We start from the raw sequence: 22934 nt of genomic DNA on the forward strand, positions 1-22934 counted from the left end.
TGCATAAAATTATAGGCACCCGTATTGAAAGTGGTAAATGATGAAATTTTGTCCAAGACCTAATCATCGTTACTCTGTTTCAAGGTATCATATTATTTTTTGGCTCTTATGCCTACTGAAGGAGCACCTACATGGAATATGAATTTAAAAATTCTCTTTCGAACGTCTTTGCAGAATCAAGTACATAAAACGTGGAGGAGATTTCAATGTTTTATGGCAATTATATCTTCCAAATTTATTGATTGTGTTATGAACAGACTGTCAGTAGTTATGTAAATGGGTTCCTTACTTCTGAGCGCATTATGGGTAGTCAAAAATTGTTCACCTGGATTTTGCTATGCATGGAATATGAATTTAAAAATTCTCTTTCGAACGTCTTTGCAGAATCAAGTACATAAAACGTGGAGGAGATTTCAATGTTTTATGGCAATTATATCTTCCAAATTTATTGATTGTGTTATGAACAGACTGTCAGTAGTTATGTAAATGGGTTCCTTACTTCTGAGCGCATTATGGGTAGTCAAAAATTGTTCACCTGGATTTTGCTCATACTCTTGAATGGAAGAATACATAGTATTTGTTTTTTTATTAATTTCGAGATCTACTGCATGCTTCTTATTGTGGGATATTTATCTTTAATTCCTCGGAGATCTATGGAAAATTAATCAAGTGGAAACTTTTCACAGTGTTGCTAGATTTCCCTCTCATAATTAATCATGAAATTGGGCTATTATTAACAATGGAAGGCCTTAAGAGTGTATTTATTGATGCATATTAAAAGCACAAAACAAAACTGACTGAGGTGGACTTACATGTGGTGATTTTGTTCTTGACTGAATTTTCTCTTTCGTACTATTTTATGATATAAAGTTAAAAATACTGAATAATTTACAGAATATGGAAGTAATGAGGTCAATATGGTGAAAAGCTTTGTGAAATTGTTGATCTGGTCTCAATCAAGTGTTAATGTTTGATTTGATAAGTCTTATTTTTTTTAAATCATTTTGCCTTGTTATCAGTCAGTACTCCTGCAAAATGCATGGGTCTACTTCTAATGTTTGTATCAATACATTGACTGAAAGAGATAGCAGATCTTTGAAAGAAGACAATATGGTAATTGACATTTTTTGGGTTTTATTAAGAAATTTATTACTGATTGCTTTATAAAGGAGTTAGAAGTGGGATGGGAAGTCTAAGAAGCAATATATCCTATCTCATATTTTATGATGTAAACCTAATGAAGTGCATTTTTTATGATCTGAAAACTAAGAAATGTTTTCCCACTAACTACCTAGGTGCCATATTACAAATTCAGAGCTATATCACTTTTTTTGTAGTATTAATGATGTAAAGTATAAGATTTCTTTTTTCCTTTAAAGAAATGCTGAAATAGCAGCCCATGTGATATTCCCAAAAGTTAATTGGCTTTTGGCTATCACACACATGATGTATTTCGTAATAAATATCTTTTATCATATGTTAATATTTTACATACCGAAATAAACCTGTAGAGTTAGTATAGATGAAGGATTTCTTAATTTATCAATATGAGAGGTTTGACTATGCAAGATGATGGAGGAGACAGCTCTTACGGATGAATGAAAGAAGCCATTCATTATAATTTTAGTAGAGAATTTAGAAAGAATCCATTCAGAAAGAATTCATTAATAGTCTTAGAAATTTATTATGGTTGTTTTGTCTTACTTTCTGCCTCCCTTGTTCTCATACTTTTGAAAAAGGAGGAGATGGGTAGTAGTATCCAACTTCTGCTGTAGAATAGACTTTTAGATATTTCTAGATTGCCTCCTTCATTCGGTGCTGAACCAGTATTGTATTTGCATGGCATCATTTGATCATTATTGATGTGATGCCATGAGGAGGAGGTGCTTACTTTCTGCATTTTTACGAAGAATATTAATTTTTAACTTCTTGATGTTTGTTTTAATGGATGCTCAGGGATGCCGACTTACAAAAAATATTGAGGGGGTATCTTGCCCCGGGAAATTTTGTAAGTAGCGAGTTTTAAGTTTTTTAAGCATTTTAGAAGAGTCATATGATCAACATTAGAACCCTGATAACTCGAATATCGATATCTGGACTTTCCGGAGAAAATCGACAAGCCTGACACATTTTTTCCTCTCACCCATAACAAATTTTGAGGGGGCTCGGGCCCCCTAAGGCCCCATGGAGTCGGCACCACTGTGGATGACTTTATTTTTATTGTAGATCTGAGGAAAGACAGAAATTTGTTATGCATTCCTTGATCTTGAGCTGGTGTGGCGAAAGCAAATAGCAGTGAGGGGAGGGAAAGTTTCTCGGCATGTGACTTTCTGTCGGCCAATCAGCAAGCAGTAGGCATGGCCTCACTCAGTCACTCTCAGGCCTCCGTCGTGTTAACATCGTGAATCAGCTTGTGGAGCAGTGTTGCTAAACCACACGCGTTCCCCTTATATGTCTTTAAGTATGCCTTTCACCAATGGTGCCTTACTCAGCATGGTAGCTGACAATTTCATGGGTGTCTGTGAAGGTATTATCCTCAATACCTTCCAAATGAGTAGGTATACTGTATCAGTGCTGGGCCCAAAATACCTGTAGCTACCCACGACTCATATATTATCAGCGGCAAACAAGGATGGCTATGTACATTTGGCATCGTTAATTTCACTCCTCTCTCTCGCGGTACTACCCCTGCCCCATTAGTAAACCCTTCCAAGTGTGTCCAGGCTCTCACGAATGCTCACCTGCAAACTTAAAGTGAATAGATTATTAATGCCTAACGAATTGGGACACAGCTTATTTTTGACCATTTTTTTACAGTAGGGATTTCTATGATCTATGATAAATACAACTGAAACGTCTATCACATTTTGGACTTGTAGCCATAAATGTGTAAATACACTTCCTTTACAAGGATGCAGAAACTATTAAAACAATAAAAATTAAAAATATAAGATAAAATTTGGGAAGGGGTCATGACCCCCTGATTTGATCAGCCCACATTGCAAATTGAGCATTCCCAGAACTTGGTATTTCGTGGACAGAAGAAATATTTTTTAAATGAACTAGACACCCTGATTGTCAATACTTTGGTCTTGTTAGCAAGATTTATGTGGTTGGTAAAGAATCCTCGAGAAATCTTATGCCGTTAGAATAAATTTTTTGTTTATTTCACTGACTTGAAACTTTAACTTCACTGGTTTCAACTTTTCATACTTATCAGTAGTGTTGGTAACCTGGATCCGTCCTTGATACTATCCTTCCAATTTGACATAAATTATTTGTAACGAACTGGTGAAAATTACACTGTTCTGCAAAAAAATAGTTCAAAGAATGTCCCGCTACAATTTAGGGTGTTTCTGGCTAATTTTGGGTCGCTGAATACGAAAATGACCTCCGTTTTTTTCTATCACCCTCCATTTTTATGCAACCCCTAAATTAGGGAAAACAGCCCCTTATCTAAACTTATCGCTTTTCAAGGGACTTTTACCAATGTTATATGCTTCTGATGGAAAAAAACTGACGTTTTAAGGCTATCAGGGTCAAGAGAGAGACAAACTTCACTGGGGTTGAAAAGATTTAGGGGGTAAAAATTAAAAAAAAAACTTTAAAAAACATTAAAATTACCATTTTTCTTCGTTTTTTTTATGACCTATGTGGTAATGGAAAAGTTTTTAAGGGATGAATACACTGTTCACCCCCCCCCCCCTATTTTGTTACGGATTAATATAACATAAAATATAAGTGGTATAAATATCTGCCAAAAAAATTCTGAACACAAATCAGATTTGTCAAAATATTATTGTAACAGCGTTTGGGGGCTCATGATTTGACTTCGCTGTCCTCCTTACTTTTAATGTATGAGCTGAGACCTTTCCATTAAATACATTGGAAAACGTTGGGAAGTACATTTTAAATACATTGTGAAAAATTGGGAAATACACTGTAAAAGTTATTCACCACATGTTTTGACACGCTTGGACACATTTTAACGTGTCTTGGCAGTCGCTTTTGCTGATGTTCATCTATGAAATAAACCAATGGTATTTCCGGGATGTCACACTCTTTCCTGCGTGTCGGGTTATAGGGAATCTTCCAAGTTCTTTCTTAATTTTTCTAGCCTGTGTTCGATTTAGCATGTTATTTTGCGAGCGGTTAAGTGTTTTCTTGCGATCGTTTAGCGATCGTGCAAAAATCGTCCCAATTCATTTTGTAACACCTGCGGAGATTTAGTGTTTAAAGACCAAAGGAAAGCGATGACTGCAATTGTTCGAGAATCTTATAAACTTTATATCGGGTGTAAAATTGGTGACCAAGAGAAATCGTGGGCCCCTAAATTCTGTTTGAAGTGGTTATCATAGAAATCTTTGTGAATGGCTGAACTGGGAAATCGTTCCCTAAATTTCAGACTGCCAATGTTTTGAGTTGAACCCACTTGCCATTTAACGAATTGCTATTTTTGCGAAACCGACACTATGGGTTTAAAAAAAATAACAATACTGAAATGATTTATCTGAATTTACCATCAGCAATTTGCCCGGTGAAGCATACTGATGCTATTCCTATCCCTAAAGCTCAAGCTACTAGCACCCTCAATGATTCTGATGTCTTAGTGAATGAAGCTACACCGGAAGTGGAAGCAGGTCCTAGCCATCGAGATGTATATTACAGCCCTGATGTAGAAGAACCCCTGACTAGTCAAAAAGGGCACCTCATCCCATAACACGAGGACCCAAGTGATCTAATACAAGGTTTAGACTTACCAAAGGATAAAGCACAACTTCTTGGCTCGCATTTGCAGCAGTGCAATCTTTTGGCCGATAGTGTGAATGTTTCTTACTACAGAGGCAGACAGTCAACCTTCACTCAATTTTTTTCAACGGATGATGAAAATGATGATCTGATTTTCTGCACTGATATTGAAGGACTGATGAGGGAATAAGCGATTAAGAATGGTCCAGACCAATGGAGGCTATTCATCGACTTGTCAAAGACAAGTTTAATGGTTGTTTTACTGAACAACGGCCACGATTTACCTTCGGTTACTGTTGGATATGCCACTGTTTAAAGGAAACCCATATTCCAGATTTTTGTGGCAGCTCTTTATACCACCTCTTAAACCCCCTCCTATACCACTCCTTTACCCCCCTTCCCCTCTTATATTTTATGTTACATTAATCCCTTACAAAATAGGGGGGGGTAAACGGTGTATTCATCCCTTAAAAACTTTTCCATTACATACCATATCATAAGTCATAAAAAAAAAAACGAAGAAAAATGGTAATTTTAATGTTTTTTTTTAATTTTTACCCCCTAAATCTTTTCAACCCCAGTGAAATTTGTCTCTCTCTTGTCCCTGATAGCCTTAAAACGTCAGTTTTTTTCAATCAGAAGCATATAACATTAGTAGAAGTCCCTTGAAAAGCGATAAGTTTAGATAAGGGGTTGTTTTCCCCAATTTAGGAGTTGCATAAAAATGGAGGGTGATAGAAAAAAACGGAGGTCATTTTCGGATTCAGCGACCCAAAATTAGCCAAATACATCCTAAATTTTAGCGGGGCATTTTTTGAACTTTTTTTTTGCAGAACAGTCTTATTAGAAATCACTTCCGAATATGGAAAATATCAAAATTCATGCCTTATTAGTGTGCTTTGGATTGGAGGAAGGGCTTTTTTTCCACTTCCTTGCCAGAATGGCTATTCTTAGCGCTCTTTGAATGACTCTCACTTCATGAAATGTTAACTTAGCAAAAAGTGACTGATTAGTAAATCATGTATGAGAGCACTTTTCCAAGGGGTCTTCAGGTATTTGAATTGAAATTAGGTACCTTAATTTAAAAGCCCTAAAATCAATAGCATTGTCACTAACATATAGGATCTTGGAAATTTCAAAATATGGGCTTTCTGAGTATGCTATATTAATATTTCACTAGCTCTAATTGGCGAAGCGAAGGGGGGGTGTTGGGGAATAACCCCCCCCCCCCAGAGCTCGGAGAATTTTAAGTTAAATCCATTTTACTAAATTTGATTGATATTACTAATAGAATAACGTAAGGATTAATAAAGTACCCCTCAGAAAGCTTAAAACTCACCATTTTGAACCATTAATCTTAAAATACCTCAATTTATTAATCTCGCACCCACTGCTTATCCTGGTGGGTATTCCATACCCACACACACGCTAGTATTAGTTGCACCTTAACCCCCCCAGCCTTAATTACTATCTGTGCCGCTGGGGACAGTATCTTTGAACCTCCTAAGCTTCAGTGGAAACACAAAATATGTTTTGACTATGCTTACTGGCATTAAAATGTAGTGTGTGTCTATGAGTCCGGGGCTTGTATGAATAGGGTTAAAGCCATTGGAGGCCCCTTGCCCTACCTGAAATGATGAAAACAAAGAAAAAACTAGGTACAGTCATGCGCAAGGACATGGCTGTGGCATCAGGGGCGCAGCCAGGAATTAAGGCTGGGGGGGGGGTATAGGTGCAACTAATACCGGGGTGTGGAATACCCACCAGGATAAGCGGTAGGTGCGACATTAATAAATTGCGGAATTTTAAGATAAATGGTTCAAAATGGTGAGTTTAACGGGCTTTCTGAGGGATATTTTATTAATCCTTACACTATTCTATTAGTAATATCAATCCAATTAAGTAAAATGGATAAAACTTAAGCATTTCTCTGAGCTCTGGGGGGGGAATTTTACCTCCAAACCCCCCCCCCCCTCGCTGCGCCACTGCAATATGTGGAGTGGAATATTCATTCATTCCTACATATAAAATATCTTGGAATGTCCTTGTTTACAGTGAGTTTTTTAAAATGGGACTAATTTCATGAAAATTCAACAAATTTTAAGTTATAATTGGCTATTTAGTTAATCATGAGGGTGGGCCCATTGACCTTGAACACCAAAAAAAAAATCCATAAATGCCACAAATATGAGTTGACTATCTATTTTATGATGCATGGCACACAAGACTGAAAAATACTTTATGGGAGGAGTCAATCCCACATACCAGGCATGCCCCCCTTAGGCTGTGATTATATACAAATTCCTGGAGGTACTTGGGCAGTGGAAAAACACAGTAGATGATGGGCCATTATATTTATTGAATACAAAAATTTTCAATGGCCTTAGAAAAAAATTATGGATGAAATCTTACTTTACTTGACGGTTTATTTTGAGCGACCCATTTCTTTTCTCTTGCCAAAATGATTGTCTAAAATATTTCAAAACCTTTGGTAATGTGTAGAGTAACCAGGTCTAATGCCTTCCTTGGGCACCCTCGTTCAATTCTCATAACCAAACTAAGAAGAAGAAAGTTGAATATGCTCTGAGTGTGTAGTTCACAGCTAGTATACATGCCCTTTACAGTAAAAATATCTTTTGGCATCACTATAGGTATTTACAGACTTCTCTATGTAGTCGCAGAGCATTCTATTTGAGCATTGGTCATTCTCAACAATTCTTATACCAAGGACTTCATCAGGATAAAATGCCAAAATTGAGGTGGGAATGAATACTTTGGGGCAAATTGTATTTCTGCATAAATGCCGCTCAAATGCAAATTAAACATGGGATGAAAACCATTTCCAATAGTGCTGACATGAAAATACTTGTTCTTGCAGTAACTTATTAGGCATGGACAGTTTTACATGTCAGGATAAAAATAACACTAGAATTTACGCAATACATATTTGATTAATCCACGGATTTTTCAGGATAAAACTTGATTCATACTGGATCATCATCGAGATATCAAATTAGCCATTCTCCCATTATTTGTATGTAGATCTCCAATTTCAGAGTGAAATGGTGGATCATTCTATAAATGTCACTATAGATTGAATTTCCCTCGAAATTGAGTGTGCTTGCCTCATTGTAGGGCCTTTCCTTATTTCCTACCTTTCGTTACTGTGGGTCAAGGATCCCTTTATATCTTATAGCAGAAATACATATTCTCAAATTTCCATATAATATCACGAATTTAGAGTGTGATAAAACCATCAATTTCCTACCCTAAATGAAGGATTAAATAAATATTTTTGAATGACTGTCATAATCAAGGTAAGACCTGAGTTTAACACAAATATCGAAGGAAAATTTACTAAACCGGTTGTAGCATTTGTATCGCGCTTACTTAGTCCTTCAGTTGAGCATAGATCAGGTACAATATCAAACCTTTTTACTTACAGCGTGAAAATAATCATCTTTAATTCACTATTTTGTGCACAAAAATATCTAAATAATGTTAGTAAACAAAACGATGAAGCAGAACGTCGGCACCACGGCTGTCGAACTTCATCCACCTTCGAAGCATCAGCATGATCACCATCTGCCGCGCATTCCTGAAACTACTTGGACAGAGAGCGGTTGAAATGCGTTTGAGCGGCGTTGACGCTGGCAAATCGTCTTCGAATTCTGTGTGCGCATGCGCGTTTGCCATGGTAACTAGGCCGATTTTCAAAAGTAAAGGCTTGACAGTTGTTCAAGCTGGATTTTAACTCAGCTGAGAAGTAGTTGGAGGATACATTGAATGCATTTGCACAATGGCAATCGGCACTGAAGACTGCGGGTGTGGAAGATGTGGTAGAAGATTCGTTGCACCACAAAATGCATTGGAAAATCGAAGGCACCTGACTCCTGACTATTGGCAACGGTAACGGACGTGAAATACAATCAACATGGCCTCTAGTTGACGTTTCTTCCATGTTTTAGTACTGTATTTGCCGAAATGAGTTCACGAGGATTGTTATTCATCATTTATTGTGTGTGAAACAACATAATCGGTATTTAATAATATGTCATAATGCTGAAATCTGGCCAGAAGAGGCCTACTACCCCTAACAAGTCTAAGTCGGATGCAAGTACACACGACGCTGCGGCGCACTGGCGGCAAGGTGTCCGTGAAACTGTTATAACCACTGGTGCTGACGGCGGTTTAAACTTTTCAATTCGTGGTGGATCAGATAACGGTGAATTTGCATATGTTTGTGATATTTACCAAAGCAAGATTAAGTACGTGAGTGGAACGCTACAAGACCAAGACGTCCTCCTAGAAATCCAGGGACAGAAAGTTGCTGGTTATACTCAAAGAGATGTTGTTGCCTGGTTGAATCATTGTTGCAGGAATGGGAATCCTGTGGTTTTGAAGACTGTGACCTCAGGTTTGTATCCTATAATTGATAATGGTTGGTTTCAGTGAAGTTGAAGTCTATCAAAACAATTGTTGTCACCGGTCAGACTTCAGATTTTCCTTATATGCATGGTATTTTGTCCGATATTTTCTTATCACTTTTGAATTTTGATGGAAGTCATGGTATTTTAGTCTTTTTAGTTTGCAATACGAGTGAAATAAATCAACGAATTTCTCAGCTTCTGTGAAGTTTTGAGCCAATTATTATGGAATGCATGGCAGACCCTTCGTAATGCAGGGATATCTGCGGGGTCCTTACGATAATTTTATGGAGAAAATACCACATTTTATCTTCGTATGACCTTTAGGAGCGAGGTTAGAATGTATTAATGATATGCATAAGCACCAGGTCCATTAAAGAAGTAATACATGGTGTTTCTTTTTCATTGTTTTTCCGTGTTTGTTGTGCATTTCGAATATACCTGATTTACGGGCCTGAAAGTGGGGCTTGGCGATAAAAACTTTGGCTCGTATTTAATGGCCTAAATTGGACTGTGCTATGCTAATTCTGTATTTTAGTACTGTGGAATGACTGCACAAGGCTTAGGCTTTTTTATGCATTATATTGAAAAGTTCACTGGTTAATTGTTATAATCCTACGAAATTTGTTCAAATTCGACGTTTCATGTTTAACCAAACGTATTATTGTTGTTTTTTTATAGGTTATCGGCCTTTCAGTCATGTATTTTATGGCTATTTGAATCTTAAAACCCATTTCCATCATAAAAGTGATTCTCGTGTATTGATCACGATTCACAGGTATTTCATGAGTCATCAAGCATGTTAATGAATTACGTTATTGCTCCTTGATCTTTAATCAAAATTTGTATAATCGGCTCCTTATAAATCTTATAAAATCCCGCCATTATTAACTACACGTTTTTTTTATTTTACTATTAAGTTTGTATTATTATGCATAGCTTCAATTTGGTAATCGTGAAAAAACTAACTTGAATGCCGCCGGGATAAGCATGATACATAGACCCGGCGGCTTTTTCTACTTGAATTTAAATGAAGAAATTGGTTTTGTAAATGAGGGTTGTGATCTTCGTATTTCCTGTACTGTGTTCGCACATTCTTTTATTCGTATTTTTATTTAATGGTTAGCGTTGAGTAATTCAAATGTGTGAGTCCGAGCGTATTTAGCCTACTAAATTTGTCAAAACTGGACATTTAATATTTTAGCAAACTCAGTATTGTTTTTTTTAACAAGTTTTCGATATTTCAGTTAATTATTTTGTTTCTGTTTGAATCTCGGATCCATGCCATTCCGAGCAGGTTTTTGAAACCCTTTAGGGTTTCAAAAACCAGCTCTTGAATAGCATGGAATTTGGAAGTATGTCCCACAGATACCCACATGTGTAGGTTGAAGCCCCTTAAAGTGTGAAGCCCTATGACTCTGCGCATCATAAAATTAGTCACCATTATTTTCGCCCCCTGTACTCGTGTTCAACTACGGATATGTTGTTTGAATATATCTAGTTACGAAACTTCTATATACTTCATGGCTGTATTTGTTTTTCTTTCTAAGGGAAAATTCACCTCCAGAGTTTTTCAGGCCTGCTATCATTTATCACTGTTATTTATTTACAACCGTAGTAAAGAAATGGCCGTTACGTTGTCGTGTAGGAATTTATTTTTTATTGATGTCTTGCTCTATTTGCTTGTAATTCCAACGGCTTCGCACACTTGTGCTTGTATTCGTTAAGACTACCATCCATGTTTCCTTTTGATAAAACCACGGAGGTGCATAAGGGGAGGATAGGGATTCAGATTTCATGGAAGTGGCCCTATTTTATTTATGCCTTGTACATTTGGAAGAAGCCCATGGTGAGCCAGTGCCTAAATGCGGAGTGGTATTAAGTGTAGAAAAATTAGTTTGTGTTAGAACTTTTAGAAAGAAATTTTACTCGATTAATAGAATTTATCCTCAATTTAAAAAATTTAATTGATAGCCTTGGAACCTTACTATTCCCATCGCTCCAGTTCTATTGGTATTTTCTATTTCACGTGGGATCTTACTGGGTAAAATTAGTTTTTTGCGTTATACGTAATGAAGTAATTAGTAAGTTAATAGTGGGGAAGTAAGGGAAGAAATTAGTAAGGAAGTAACTAGTAATGCTTGTAAGTTTATGGTTTCTGAAGTCGGTAGGAATTCATTGTAGCTGAAGAAATGAATGTGATCTTCCTGCATGATACTAGTGTCCATCGGAATACCGAGCTTTTAGGACCATTGAGTAACTTTTTTGCTTCCCAGGGCTTTGGGTGCTTTACGGAAAGCTCTGACTGGAATGCCAGTAATTTTTGTCGGACGAACTTGGTGTGGAAGGGAATGGGGAAGATTATTATGTTACTATGGATTTACAGTTTTTAAGCCCTCATATTATCATTAAATGTTAATGTTTAGAATTGAATGGGGTATTTTTTCATTATATCGTCATATTGAATTTATGACTGGCTCTAACCTTCCCGGCATTGACGTTCCCAGTGTCGCATTATTCAAATCTTAATCGTCCACATTTTCTTCTTGTGTAAGGATGTGAGTGAAGTCTGCCCCATGAATTTTACGGAATTGTAACATTTTGAATTGTTGGGGTTGAAAAGTCGTTCGAAAGCAGGAATTTTGTTTATTCCTACGTCATGGAAATTATCAATGTCTGTATTTTTTTTACGTCCATGCAATTTGCTCTCGCTCGATGGTCGTGACATGAGTATATTTGCTTTCGGAAGTCTTGCCTTGAAAATTGAAGTGCATGCTATTTTAGATTCACATGTAGTTGGTCGCTATTGATGTCGATATAGGATTTGGTGCAGTGCAAAGCCTAGCGTGTGCTGCCGTTCATTTTTTCTTTTTTATACGGCAAAATCGTTTTCCGCTCGAGCTAGGGAGATGTTCGAGCGACCTACTTGCATATGTATTGCCCCTAAAATTCGTCTCCGCATCTCAAGCATATATATACATATATATCGTGCGCGTTAAGAATGAGAATGTGTCCTTAATTCCTCGATCGTGTTTACTTGCTCTCGGACATGTTTCTACCTCTCAGTTTGGCAATGTTGGCTCTCCGAATTATCCTATGGGACTTAGTTACTATCTGCATCCCGGACATTCAATCGTAACTTTGTAGATGTGGGCTTTATTTCGAATAAGCCGGTATTTGTGAATTGTCATGCACAACAATCACCTTTCCCGTCTGTCTGAAGTACTTACTAACTATATTATCTCTGTTACACACTTAAGACTAGTATAGCTGCGTTTTTAATTTGAATGGATATAACTGACCCTTGTGTTTATATTTTCCATATCATGATTTTTTTGATAGAGGAGGGCCTTTTCTTGTAATTTTGGAGGGGGGATTTCTTTTCTACTAAGGCCTTGAAGTCATAATTTGCGTGGATTCGTCGTAAGTTGTTGTCAGGCCGTAATTTGACTTAGTCAACGTTGCCGATAGTGCACGTCCTTAAAATATCCGTCTTCTTCTACCTTCCAATGCCATATCCAGGGCCATGGCCATATCGTATCACCTACCGGATTATGAAGATGTCTGAGAAGCTTTCAACTTTACCATTTGTTTTAATGTGAATTTTTCGTTTCCAATTTGTGGTGGCCTACGTACACGAAGAAAACATAATGAATGAAGTAGAAATATCTCATATTTGCAACCTTAGAGAGCTCGAAAATTACTACCGATGACGATTCCTTATGTGACCAATACCATCACGATGCGTATACGAATGTCAGAAAGGGTTAGCAGAAAGTATCAGTTTTTTACTTCCTTTAATTACTTTACTTGGGATTATTTCTTGAATTAATTTGTGATCATTGTTTGGTTTTTCATGTGATGGTGCCGCCTATGTGAATTTTTTATCCATCTCGATCCGTGAAATAAGTAATTATGTGTAATTAAAAACTAAATCAGAATGCTAACGAACATTATTGAGAAGGGCTCTTTTTGTCCTATCGGGTGTTAAAATTTATTTCAATATTGATATTTTTTGCTATATCCTAATTCCATGAAAGTGTACTTTCAACGATTTATTTAGGTCCTAACCTTTTTCCTTGTATATCTACCTCCCACTTGGAAAGTTAATCAAAGTCATTTTCGTCTTTTTTTTTTCATTTTACTACTTTTCCGTGTTACGCTGTTTTTATGTTTTGTCATCGTTGCTCTTTTCTTGCGTTGTTGTTAATTCTTATAACTTTGTATTTGCCTTTTGTATGATTTTATCTTATGGTTTGACACCTGGAAAACGTAATGATAAGCCCAGGGATGTCAAGTCGAGTTTCAAAGTGAATTACGGGGCTCCTGATTCTGAGAGGTATCTCTTTCATCATGCTTCCAGTTGTGCAATCTATCCGAGCCTAGCTCCATTTGTTCTGTGTGGTGCGAGTTCGATTTCGAGGACATGCAACTCTGACGCGGCTTCTCAGGAATCCACGAAGAGAAAGAAATTATTATTTAGATGTATTTATTTGCATATGAATGCCTTGCTATAGGCTTCCCGAAAAACTGGAATATTAGAATAATGCGTATTTCTTTATATTAGATACCCCTAGTACCTCTCGTGCAATTCGCTATTTCTCTAAGTCATCGTCGCATCTCTTTGTAGATACGTGTTATCTATTGTTTTCCCGTTTTATTTAATATTATTACTTATACCTAGCAATTATACAACATTTTCGAAGAGTTCTTATGTTCTTGAAGGCAGCATTTCGTATATTATGATTCTTTAAAAATAATGATTTGTCGTTTTTTTTTAGTTTTAGTATTTCACAAGTGCCTTTTGATTGTTTTCAACCATCATTTCGATTCACAAAACTTGTCGGTGATTATTCCGCATGTGCACAAATATGTAAATGAAGTTTACTCAGAAAACCAAAGGAACTGTATAGCTTGGTGGAACTAGCCAGTCGTATAGTCGTCAATTGTGTCCAATTGGAATTTATACCAAGAAAGACTTGTGTAACTTCCATGCCACAGTCACCCAATTAGTATTTTATTTGTGGTTGCTGCTTTAATTTTAGGGTTTAGCGAAAATAAAAATAAAATACTTGTCAATGTCTTGTGTGCAACGATCAAGCATGTTTTGGTTTCGGTTTCATAGGACTCGTGCGGGCTCCTTTGGAGCAACTCCCGGCCTCTTTGTCCCACCTCCTCTGCATACCTCTCTCGCGATCAAGTTTTGCTTCCCCTGTAACTCCGATTCCTGCGCGGTAAATACCATAATCGCTCACCGTGCGTGCTGGATGGCCAAGGAATTTCTCTCCCGCTTCTCCCCTCTTTCGTGCTCGAAGGCATCGACCCAGTAGCGCGTTCATAATCTCTACTTAGAAGTCCGTCCGGGGGTACCCTTATCTGTGAGCTGCTACGTAATTTTTTTGCCTCCACGAGTTATTTCTTAACGGCGGATACTATTTCACCTCCTGTATGGGCTAATTATTGCTTTTAGCGATCCTATTGTTTTTTTTGCTAGGCTAAAATCGCAATTTTTTTCATTTTTATTCGTTTGTACTCCCATATATCGTAACTCACTTGATCATTTTTTGTTAGATTGCAATCCAAAGAATGTTTTACTTAAATCCTTCTGTGGGACACTATTACATCTTGTGGGGAGTGTTTTTTTGTTACTGTGTGGGTGACAATTCAGTTTTTTTTCCTTTGATCTAATCATTTTTTACTAGCGTAGGAAAATACTTTAGCGTGGGTGTACTAATTTTCATCAAACACCATTCAATTGCTTAAAACAGTATTTCAATTTTATCACTTTGGTGTCAAAATAATTTTTGAGAATCTCCTTAAGTTTTACTCTTTCATTTTACTTTGAATCTTTAGAATTATAAATAATATCTGTACCCATCGGCGTAGAATTTCAATGGAGATAATCTAAGATTCATTTGCATTTTATTTTACTTCATTTTACAAGATTTTATTCCTGTGGGCATGATTTGACACCTTGATTTCCAACCGCACGCGCTGAGCCTGTTAACTTTATTTATACCTGCAAACGTGCGTTTGGATTCAGTGTAACATCTCTTCCCATTTGGATCTACATTTGATGTGTTTAGAATGCGTCCTCCTGATTTTTCTCTAAGTTGTGGACGTGTGTGGGTCGTGCCGCCAATTTAGTCTTTCGTAAATGGCCGTTGTTGAATACGTAGAACCCATGAAACAAAATTCGTCCTTTGAAAGCAACTAGACGTCATGAGTTTCCTGCGAAGAGAGAATCTCTTCGCTTGTGCCGGTTGAAAAAGAAGTGAATTAGTTACTTAAAGGTGCCGAAACATTTTACGGAAAATTGTGAAGGAGAAATATCCCCCTTGATGTTGTAATAAATTGACTTACAGTAATGACGTCATTAATCTGAGGATGTCTCCAGCGACGCAGGCAAAGCGGTTTGTGTAGAATTCTAAATAATGGCGCGGGGCTACCCTAATTAATGTCGCTGGAAGTGCTAAAGAAGTTAATCTCTTACACGAAACTGTAATATGTCATAAGATCGAGACGTATTATCTTGGGATGTGTGCGTGGTAGCTCTATAGGTGTTGAAATATGTAGAAAATCGTAGAAAACCCATGAGCGTGCTCGTGGTTTACCTACAGATTTAGCTCTTTCTTCCTTGAACCACCCCATAGTTCCCCAATTCGCATTTCTTACCTTGCGCACTCCGAAGTGCATCACTCGCACCTTGCTTTTGGTGGGCTTCACGTCTCGCACCCTCGTAGGCTTCCGTCGCATTCGCAGGATAGGGCCGGGGTTTTTAGCAAAGTTCTTAGAGAACATCCGTCTGTACGAAAAACGGGAGGGAGATTGCATCCGAAGTGCAACTGCCTTCGTGTGTGCATGCGTACTTTCTGAGTGTATAAGGAATGTCTTTGTAATCTGTTGTCTCAGTATTATCTATTAAATCGAAAATGGAATCTGATCTCTTAATTCAGCTATTTAAGTTTTTCTCGCACACGTTGTTATTGATGGCACTCTTTTTCATCGTATTTTATAGCATTCGACTTAATATTACTTCCTAGGAAGGTTGTAGGTTCAAATCGACATTTTCTGGAATTTGATCATCAAATTATATTAATATATATGTGATCACTTCAAAATTATGCGCTGAACCTTATCAACGTCGCCAATATGTATGTCGTGGAAAGGAAGTGATTATATTTCGTCATTATGAAAAATCTATGTGTTGTAAGCAATCTCTATTTCATTTTCTTTATACTGCATATGCCGTCGATATGTCTGCGTTTAGGATGTGTATAACTTCGAAATAACTATTTAGTTATTATCGCCTATTGATTTTTTCATACGCTTGTTCTACTATGCGTATGTTGTTTGATCTTATGTGGTATATTAACAAGTTTCAAGGGTTTTGTGGTTGAGTTCATTGTTATGTTAGAGTTACCTTGACGGAATAAGAAATATCGGTGATAATTTTTGTCTGGTAAAAAACTGTTAATGTCGTAAAACATAGTGTTCGATTTCTTTCATGCGGCGAAGTAACGGTTATTCCCGTATTTGATCTTGAAACTCGGAGACAGGAAGCGCTTCGATTGCATTTTAATTTATAACTTGACCGTTATATGTGAAATGGGAAGAAGGACCTATGCTGTGAGAAAGAAAATCTGGAGGAATAGTGTTTTCCCCCAAATGATGTTAGTTTGAAGTTTTTTATGATCGAGCGAAAATGGGTCCTGCATCTCGCACACTGCCCAGATCTTGTAGCTACGAATGTTCCGATGAAAGTCTACGCAGTGAAGGACAACGTTAATACTCCAATTTCACGATATTAATCTTTGATACGTGCATCCAATCGCGTTCCACATTCTGTCTCAACGGTTACCGATTTCAGGGGCAGGAAAGTGCTTTCTCTTCTAAGTAGAAATACTTTTTCCTCCACAACGGAGATAAAAATGATCAGTTTATCTCATACTATTGATTTATTGCTCTTAATCAGGCTGTGGTAACGAAGCGGAGGCCTCGCGTCATTTGTTAATTCGATCCGCTCTGTCCGTAGCCGGAAGGTGTTTACGAGGTGGATACAAATTTGCCAAAACCCGATGCTTCCGACCATTGCCCATGCTGGAATGGCACGAGCACTTTCTCCACTTCCCAGCCTCTCAATGTTCTCACCACCGCGGGGCTTGGGAAAAAGTCTACGACGGGCCGTGGTTCGAGAGAGAAATTCATTCTGTAAGTGGCTTCTTGTGCAGCATCTGAGGAAATGCATTTGTCGATACATGGGTATTCATTCCGTTGGGAATTTCAAACACTGAAGAATTCGGTTTTCCACGCTTCGAATTCATCGAAATTCATGCATCGCGTTGGTTCGTAATTTAGGATTTAACGGCAGAAAAATAATTGTGCGTAATGATTGGGGGAAGGAAGATTTCCCGTCAGAAATATTAATCAATGGCATCATTTTAGGGCCCTTTCATCGTAAGAAATCCCACGTAAATTTCATTTTTGTCGAAAATTTTTTCGAAACTACTGCTATGCTGGCACGTTGAATTACTGGGTTACTCATTTGAGTTTACTAGGGTCTCCCTCGACTTGTTAAACACATGTATACTTTTTAAAGAAATTTTTGCGTTTGGGTGAGCTTCGTTACTTTTTACGTGTCCAATTTCATGTACTTCTAATTTTCAATTATAATATATTTTAATTGTCCTGGATATTACGCTAATAACTTCCAAGACTTAAAAGTAATTGAAAATGTTTTCACGCATTTTTCACGGTGAAATTAGTTTAAAAAATCATATAAAATGGCTAAAATTCCTAGTTTTGTTGGTGCAATGTAGTAGAAACGTAAGTAGTCTTTGATGAACGGTCAAAAAATTATGACGTAATTTTTGATCATGGACAAATTCGAAATGTGGCACAAAATGTGAACAAGTTATAGATCCCCATTTGAATTGATCAGTTTTTTTTAGATCCCGTTTTCATTTACTGTTCTCTTCTATTGTGAGGGTAGAATCGTTAAATTACATCTTCGACCCTGTGTGGGAAGAGAAATATTACTGCGGAGTCAATGGGGTTAAGGGGTGTATATGAGCTGTATTCTTTTCATTATCGGGAAACAAGGAAGAGCGGACGATGAAATCATGCCTGGGTGATGTTGGTTGATGAGAATGTGGGGAAATGAGTCACAGAAAGATCGGAAAATCAGTCACGCATCTTATGCCTTTGGCGCCGTTTCAAATGCGCAGTTCATCCTCGACACAACGAGGACTTTTAATGCAAAAGCAATCTTATTGTCTGCATATCCATTACCTGTTTGTGCAATTAATACGTCTCGGTGCTTTCTGGTTATAGGATTCTCAAATCCGATCCTACCACCGTGTTTGGGTGACAATAGGTCGTTTATCTCCCCAGACAATGAGACGTAAGCGCAGGTGTTGCATGTTTCAGCTCGGGTGCGATAACCTGTTGAGCGTGTTATGGAATTCCCCCCTCAAACCATGGGGGAGATCGATTTAAGTAAAAAAAATGATCGGCTGACGATGATCTGTCCCGCTGTAGAAAATTTATGGAAAGCAGCTCTTATCCGTCGCTGAATTCTTACCGCATCTCGATAATTAACGCCCTTTGCTTATTAAATCCCTGTCACTCTTTTGGCCAATCAAAGTTCTTCTTTCTTTGAATGTATTACTCTCATTTTTCGTGGAGCCTCAATTTTCCTTCTCACCCACGTATTCGTGAAACTTTTCTTTCCGCGAATAAAAAAATCTTCGTGTTTTTCTGCCCGCATTATATTCAACCTGTACCTGTATCACAATATTTAGTGTGTAAATATTATTTTCCATTCAATTCTTTCTGACCCATTTCTAACATGTGCATTTGGAATAGATTTTTTTATTTATAATTTTTACTTCCAATTGCTCCGTTAAAAGTTTCCCGAGATTTTTTCGTCCATTGATTATGCTAATTATTGCTGCTAGTCGTTCTTCTCGGGATCGTAGTGAGCCATTCGCCTCACAGTCTTCATTTGTAGCTTTCGACGACGTGTATACGACGATGTGGTTCCGGTTATTGGGCTCTTTTATAAGATTTCGGAAACTTCCCTCTGTATTAGGTGTTACGGAAAATGAAATTGGGATAATCATCTTCTTGCTTTTAGATGATACCTCCGTTGTTTTCGGCCGTAATATTTCCGAACGTTCGTTGTCATCTAACTTAACTCATTGTCAGTGATTTCGTAAATCCTTGAGGTGTTGAATCTTCGTATTGTTTTAAATCCATCTGTTTCGCCTTTCGCGTGAATATTTAAATTTCACGGGCTGTTTCCTCCTTTTCCTCCATGTAATTTTTATTTTTTTCCTCTTGCATTATTTTCACGAACGCTGTATTTATTTATAGACCATGCTAGTATTCATCTTTTTAATATGGATTTAATATATATTCGATTACCCGCTCAGTACATTCTCTTTTCGGCATCTCGGTTGGATTGATATGTTATATTTGATATCCAGGAATTATGCTTGCGCTATTTCGGAAGTCTACTCTTTCAATGCGTTTTCTTTGACACGATTGCTGCTTTCAGTTAGTCTTCGATGGCAACTGTGGCTTTTCCCCCTTTTTTTTAAACCGTAGGCTTCCATAGCGTCATTTCAGCCGTGGATTTTCCTTGTTTCTCTTGTATGCAGATTTCTATGGCCACTAATTTGCTCTTGCTTTTGTGTATGCTTCTGGATTTACTTGACTGTGCCTAATGTGATTGATAAACCTTCTTATAGCATTGCAACCTGGGTTGGTGTTAAGATTATTTTGTGGAAATTACTCATTATTGTTTCAATGGTACGAAATCCACTTGATTGAGCAAGAATGCTTGGATTTTATTCGCAGTATATTTTAGTATGTTAATGCGATTCAATAATTAACGTTGTTAAATTGGGCTCAATGCTTTGTCGATGTAGAGGGAAGTACATTCTAATAACGGACTCGGTCGCTTCTTCTCAGAGAAGTGAGCACCGGTTATCGACGGTGTTTTTGGTGCATTTCCCAATATTCAACCCTCGCAGCTTTCCCCCTCTTTACCCATCTCTCTTCCTGTCCGCCCGCGTAGGGGTCTTCTGTGGGCACAATTTGTGCTCCGAACACCACCTGTGTATTTGGTCCCATTATATCCGTATCAGCATGATACCCTTATTTGTTCCTGCGCATTCTCTCCATTGCTACTCCATTCCCGGGGAGTGTTTTGTTTTTCCGTCTGAAGACAGTCATCGCGCATACCTTGGACGGGTAACGAGGTATGTTTCACGAACCGATATTCTCCTCTTACTCTCGCCCCTAATCATCTCTCCAGCATTCCTCTCGTAGTGGAAAGATAGTGTAAACCCTTGGGAGCCTGCCAGTGGCTCAGATGTTTTATGCGTGAATTGTGGTAAAAGTTGTCTTATTTTTGGTCCATAGTTAGTTCTATGCATTGGTAATTAATTCGCGTCATGGCAACTTGAACAAGATATTTACTCTTTATTTTTTAAGGTAAAGCACAGTTTACAATTCCGCCGCAGTCACCTATAAATTTAGGATTTACAAAATACGTGTTTAATATCGTGAAGGAGCTCTGCATGGGGAGCCGAGTATATTTGTCAGGACATGCAATTCAATTTGATTTACTGACATGGATACTAAATATTGTAGCCCATAGTTGAAGAAAAAATTACCCCTGAAGATTTTATATCATCTCAATTTTTACGCGATCCGTCATCGTCACGAGGCAGCGAATGGTTTGAGGGTAATGGGGCGCTAGGGAGTATTTTGAGAGTTCCATAACCATGGGATTGTTCGCTTTGGTGTGAGAATTTTCAATCCGTTCCCACTAGTTTTCACTTGCGTGTCTACATTCCTTTATGCCCTCGACTTCAGGTATTTAATACCTGGCTCAACTTTTTTCGCCCTTAACGTGTTACTTACAATTAGATATTCTACAATCGCGGTTTTCCACTTTTTCACAATTCATACTGCCTTTGCGAACACCTCACTTTATATTATGGTAGAATTGTTTTTCAAATAAAGTTTTCTGTTACCACATCGCTTATGGATTTTAGGAAATAAATAACAAATTCCTATTCAGGGTTTAATCAAATTATTCATCCTTTTATATTCAGTCATGCATTAATACAATGAATGACAGTTAAAGTTATTCATAATTGAATAAAGAGGAAAATATGAGTGGCTAAAATGGTACGTAATTAAATTCAGTTGGTTGCGAAAGTATTAATGCCGTTTTACATCTCGTTTCGTTTCCACGAATATCATGCATAAATCGGGAGCTTCACTGCATTGTATTCTATTTGGTTAAAACTTAGCAACGATATCATGAGAAAAATTGCTCCGTGGCCAGACCATTTGGTTACTTTTGCATTCGGTTTTGTATTTGCCATTTCTACTCATAAACTTTTCCCAAATAAATAACATTCATATTGCTACATTTTTCATATTTTTCTCTATATTTTCTTCCTTATATTTAGAATATACCACTGTATTACCTTCCTAATACACTGGTATATGTTTTTGAAGGTCGCTGTCTTTCTTTTTTCCATTAAAAATGTTCGCAAAACATCAATGATCTTATAAAATGTCGAACAAAAATTTGTTACGTGTATACGTTTTCACTAAATGTTCAATCAGTGTAGGTTATTTCGACTACGCTGTTTTAACGTAAGTTAAATTATCGTGATCTATGAGAGTAAAATCTTGTTCTAAATTTCGAACAGTTTAATTTTTCATTCTTTCGGGATTTTTTTCTTTTAGTAATGCGGTATATTGCCCCCTCTTGGCCGTTGAGAGGATATAGGTACCTAAGTGATCATAACCAGGGTTAAAGAATATCTCGGCTTATTAGTCCGGGTTTATTTTTCCTACTCGATGAGAGGGTATCTGTCGTGTAAGAATCGTTAAACTGTGAGAAATATATTCATGAATGTACTGAGTTCTTTTGAATGTTAGTGGCCGTAATTGCGTACACGAAACCGGCACCCCGTAATGAATGCAGGCGATCGGTTTGTGACCCGAGACAATGATGCTGGTTAGAGCTGGAAGACCCGGCTGCCGACGTTGATGTCGATAATGCGAGAACCCTACAATTCTCCTCGCAATGCTCTGGTATTTCCTCACATCCGAGATATTGATGATAGTTCGGAAGGTCATTACTGGTATCCCAACGGGTGGTCACGACCTTGTTTTGGCGTTTTTCCCGAGTAGTGGTTGTCCGTCGCCGCAGCCTTTTGGTCTCGGAACCGTTCAATTTTATGGCAATATTTTCTTCTTAATATTATTTTTAAGTTCTTATAGTTATTTTTATTTCGTGTTATAATTATGGATAAATATTTAATTTTAGTAATGTCTTTTCAACGACCTTGAATGCATTGTTTGATATAATATGTGTTATAAAATTTTGCTATGAAAGCCACAATTAGTTTCCTGACCTCCGATTTCTAAATATCATTTAGCACCGGCTGTGGGAGGATATTCTGTGTATTAACTAAAGAACTGTATCTTCATTGTTGTAGAAATAATCTATCCTCTCGAATATTAAATCTTTAATCTGGTTATTATCATTGTCCCGATTCGCTTATGTATCTTTTGTTTTGTTAGCGGCTACGTTATGTCATCGTTCTATGAGTTAACATAGTAGTGATGAATTGAAGATGAGTGATGTATTCTGAACGTGGACAGAGTAGGGAATGGTCGGGAAAGGCTCAGAGCAAGAAATTTTTGCGGTCAAATCAAATTGAT

General features: G+C 37.4%; 1 protein-coding gene and 1 long non-coding RNA gene across 9 annotated transcripts in view; one reads left to right on the forward strand and one right to left on the reverse strand.

Annotated features, from left to right (window-relative positions):
- Positions 1-111: 111 nt before the first annotated feature.
- On the reverse strand, positions 112-1954 carry LOC124170639. Its single transcript, XR_006867523.1, has 2 exons — positions 536-1954; positions 112-325 (listed from the first exon to the last, which is right to left on the reverse strand). It is a non-coding gene; the product is annotated as an uncharacterized LOC124170639 (long non-coding RNA).
- Positions 1955-8396: 6442 nt separating this feature from the next.
- LOC124171931 (membrane-associated guanylate kinase, WW and PDZ domain-containing protein 2-like) overlaps positions 8397-22934 on the forward strand; it is an 85939-nt gene continuing 71401 nt past the window's right edge. For 3 of the 8 annotated variants that reach the window (XR_006868016.1, XM_046551361.1, XM_046551362.1), the window contains exon 1: positions 8398-9166. Coding sequence is in view for 6 of the 8 variants with exons in the window: in XM_046551361.1 (XP_046407317.1) it covers positions 8809-9166 (358 nt within the window). In the remaining 2 variants the exon portion in view is untranslated. Of the gene's footprint in view, positions 9167-22934 lie in introns of all 8 variants that reach the window. The other 5 variants (XM_046551365.1, XM_046551366.1, XM_046551367.1 and 2 more) reach the window with 2 other exon arrangements.

Source organism: Ischnura elegans, chromosome X (assembly GCF_921293095.1).
Source record: "Ischnura elegans chromosome X, ioIscEleg1.1, whole genome shotgun sequence".
NCBI classification, from domain to species: domain Eukaryota; kingdom Metazoa; phylum Arthropoda; class Insecta; order Odonata; family Coenagrionidae; genus Ischnura; species Ischnura elegans.